This window comes from Camellia sinensis, chromosome 4 (genome assembly GCF_055761805.1).
Source record: "Camellia sinensis isolate YWXY chromosome 4, ASM5576180v1, whole genome shotgun sequence".
Classification (NCBI taxonomy): Eukaryota; Viridiplantae; Streptophyta; class Magnoliopsida; order Ericales; family Theaceae; genus Camellia; species Camellia sinensis.
The window spans coordinates 176,144,491-176,147,925 of NC_138964.1; the positions used below are offsets into that span (position 1 = coordinate 176,144,491).

The 3,435-nt window shown below is 39.4% G+C and overlaps 1 protein-coding gene across 1 annotated transcript; it reads left to right on the forward strand.

Annotated features, from left to right (window-relative positions):
* The first annotated feature begins 344 nt into the window (after window positions 1-344).
* LOC114322620 (trans-cinnamate:CoA ligase, peroxisomal) lies at window positions 345-2,680 on the forward strand. The gene is made up of 2 exons (XM_028269975.2): window positions 345-717; window positions 931-2,680. The coding sequence occupies exons 1-2, from the start codon at window positions 520-522 to the stop codon at window positions 2,497-2,499; spliced, it is 1,767 nt and encodes a 588-aa protein (XP_028125776.2). The 5' UTR covers window positions 345-519; the 3' UTR covers window positions 2,500-2,680.
* The last annotated feature ends 755 nt before the right edge of the window (window positions 2,681-3,435 follow it).

Here is a 3,435-nt window from a genome sequence, read left to right on the forward strand (position 1 = left end):
CGATTTGTTATGAAATTAGAAACCTAGAAGATAAAATGTAATTTTCAAAACTATAAGGATAATTCGTATTTTAATCAAATCTCGAATATATTTGTAATTTATCCAAAAAAAAATTGAGTTAAATAAGTCATCCAAACATATTATTGAATAAAAAAACTACCACATATTTAGGGGTTGTTTGGGATATTTTAAATAAGTGCACTTTTTGACTTTTTATAAAAAAAATATATAGAAAAATAGAGAAAAAATGTTAATTGATGTGACCCAAAAAAAATAAAAAAATAAAAAGGATGGACTTATTAGTCTTTCCCAACAAGGTCTTAAATCGATTTCACCTACCATCTGGTGTACATCTTCCTATATACATAAACCCTCTTCAAGATCCTCATGTTATCATACTACCCTTCTCCCACCACTCATTCTCTCTCTCTCTCTCTCTCTCTCTCTCTCAAAGCAGCACGACTTCTTTGCAATTCTTGAGAGGCAACTAAGAAAGTCAACCAAAAAATACATCCTATTATGGAAAAGCTATTCAAATGTGAAGCAAATTATGTACCTCTCACTCCTCTCACTTTCTTGAAGAGAGCCGCTAAGGTTTACTCCAACCGTACCTCTATTATATACGGCAGAACCCGGTTCACCTGGCTTCAAACCTACGAGCGTTGTCTCCGCCTCGCCTCCTCTCTCCCATCCCTAAACATTTTCAAGAATAATGTTGTATGTCTTCTTTCACACCTACTTCCCAATAATTCTTTCATATATATATATATATATATTCTATTTGGAATGTACAACATGAATTGCTTTTCACCATCCATAATAAATTTCCAAAATAAGAGTCTGTCCAACTATGTTTTTTACATAATTAATTTTTTGTTTCTTCTACGATAATTGTTGTTGATACGTAGGGTTTGATTTACTTTAATATAGGTATCGGTGTTGGCTCCAAATATTCCAGCAATGTATGAGATGCATTTTGCAGTGCCCATGGCTGGGGCAGTATTGAATGGCATCAACACCAGGCTAGACCCAAAGACCATAGCCATCGTTCTCAGGCACTCTGAAACAAAGGCCTTGTTCGTCGACTACAAGTACATGCCATTGGCACGCGAGGCCCTCCGGCTTTTGATGGACGAAGTGAAAGGTTCCATGGCAGCCAAATCATCCATCCCACTCGTCGTTGTCATTGATGACGTGGACTCCCCTACCGGTGTCCGCCTTGGGGATTATTCATTGGAGTATGAGCAGCTAATCTACAAGGGTGATCGAAAGTTTGTTCCAGACGAGATTGAGGACGAGTGGGACCCAATAGCCCTCAATTATACATCTGGGACGACCTCAGCTCCCAAGGGAGTTGTGTATAGTCATCGAGGTGCCTATCTAAGCACTCTCAGCCTAATTTTGGGTTGGGAAATGGGAAGTGAGCCTGTCTACCTTTGGACCCTCCCCATGTTCCACTGCAATGGTTGGACTTTCACTTGGGGAGTAGCAGCACGAGGTGGGACCAACGTGTGCATACGCAACACCACGGCGCACGAGATATATTCGAACATAGCCCTACACAAGGTCACACATATGTGTTGTGCGCCAATAATCTTCAACATCCTCCTGGAGGCCAAACCACAAGAGCGCAGGGAAATCACCACCCCCGTGGAGATACTCACTGGCGGAGCACCACCACCGCCTATGTTGCTTGAAAAGATCGAGCAGCTTGGATTCCATGTGGTTCATGCTTATGGCCTCACCGAGGCCACTGGACCTGCCCTGGTCTGTGAGTGGCAAGCCAAGTGGAACCAGCTGTCGCGCCCTGAGCAGGCTAAACTCAAGGCGCGACAGGGTGTCAGCATACTGACACTAGGCGACGTGGACATAAAGGACCTAGCCACAATGGAAAGCGTGCCACATGACGGTAAAACAATGGGGGAAATCGTTCTCCGAGGCAGCAGCATCATGAAAGGGTACTTGAAAGATGAAAATGCAACCTCAAAGGCCTTCCACAAAGGGTGGTTCGTCACCGGGGACATGGGTGTGATTCACCCAGATGGGTACATAGAAATCAAGGACAGGTCCAAGGATGTGATCATATCAGGTGGAGAGAACATAAGCAGTGTAGAATTGGAGTCAGTCCTCTACAAGCACCCCAGCGTGCTCGAAGCAGCGGTGGTGGCAATGCCGCATCCACGGTGGGGGGAGAGCCCTTGCGCCTTCATAACACTCAAAGAGGACTCCCCGGACCACCACGCCGTGGTGGTCACAGAGGCCAATATCATAGCGCATTGCCGGAAAAACCTCGCCGGATTCATGGTGCCGAAGAAGGTGGTTTTCATGGATGGGCTGCCCAAGACATCAACTGGGAAAATTCAGAAATTTCAACTTAGGGCTTTGGCAAAGACATTGGAATTCACAGTCAGAGAGACTAGTAATCAATCAAACAGGGAAGAACAAGATCAATTCAGGGACCAACATCATGAACAGATTATGGCTTCGTCTCGCCTTTGAAGACAATATAATTAATTACTACAATGTTGGCGTATTATACATATATTTATATTTAGAGTTATGTTAAGAACCCAAATAATCTACCAAATCTTTTATATGGGTGTGTCACCCATACATATGTGGATATGTGTAGATCTTACATTCATGTGAGATGTTAACATTTTCTTTATATTTTTAATAAGTCAGTGTACAAATCTAATTATATATAAGAGAACGATTTGCTAATAATATTTTTATATAAAATATCTTTTTATTTATACTTACAAAAATTTGAAATTATAAACAGATTTTTATTTTCAAAAAAAAAAAGTTAATTTCATTTGTTATTATTATTTTTTTTATAAAAAACATGATATACAATCTCATTTTTTAGACTTGCTTTCTAAGCTCACTCTTGAGAACTTAGGCGTCGTTTGGGAACCTTCTCTTTTAGCCAAAAAGTCAAAAAGTTACTAAATTAGCCAAAAAGCCAACAATCCATACCAAAAAGTCAAAGATTCTCTTTTCTCTCTACTTTTTGCACATCTTTTCGTAAAAAGCCAAAAAGTCATCCCAAACATACTAATTTTTTTTAGCTCATATTTTAGCCAAATAGCTAAAAAGTTACTAAATTAGCATGTTCCCAAACGAGGCCTTAGTTTCTAAGACTTTTATATTAGTTTAATTATCAAAAACTATGCCTATTTTCCCCTCGTTCATTTTTTCTTTGCAGAGATAATATATTCGACGAATCTTAAAATGTAAATTGTTCGTATTATCGAAACGAGACCTAAAAGTGAGCCCAACAAGTCTAACAACACCTTTCTAATCCAATTAAGGATTGGAGAGAAGTCCTTTTATAAAAAGTCAAAAAACTAATTAAAATAGTTAATTTTCAAATTTTTTTTTTTTTCCCCTTTAAACTAGAGCAAGTAGATTGAAAAATCGAGAGAAAAA

What these genes read in the sequence shown, in the direction of transcription:
- LOC114322620 (XM_028269975.2), top strand. Translation starts at nt 520, where the DNA reads ATGGAAAAGCTATTCAAATGTGAAGCAAATTATGTACCTCTCACTCCT. An exon ending in ACATTTTCAAGAATAATGTT is followed by an intron (nt 718 to 930) that starts GTATGTCTTCTT and finishes ACTTTAATATAG; the next exon opens with GTATCGGTGTTGGCTCCAAA.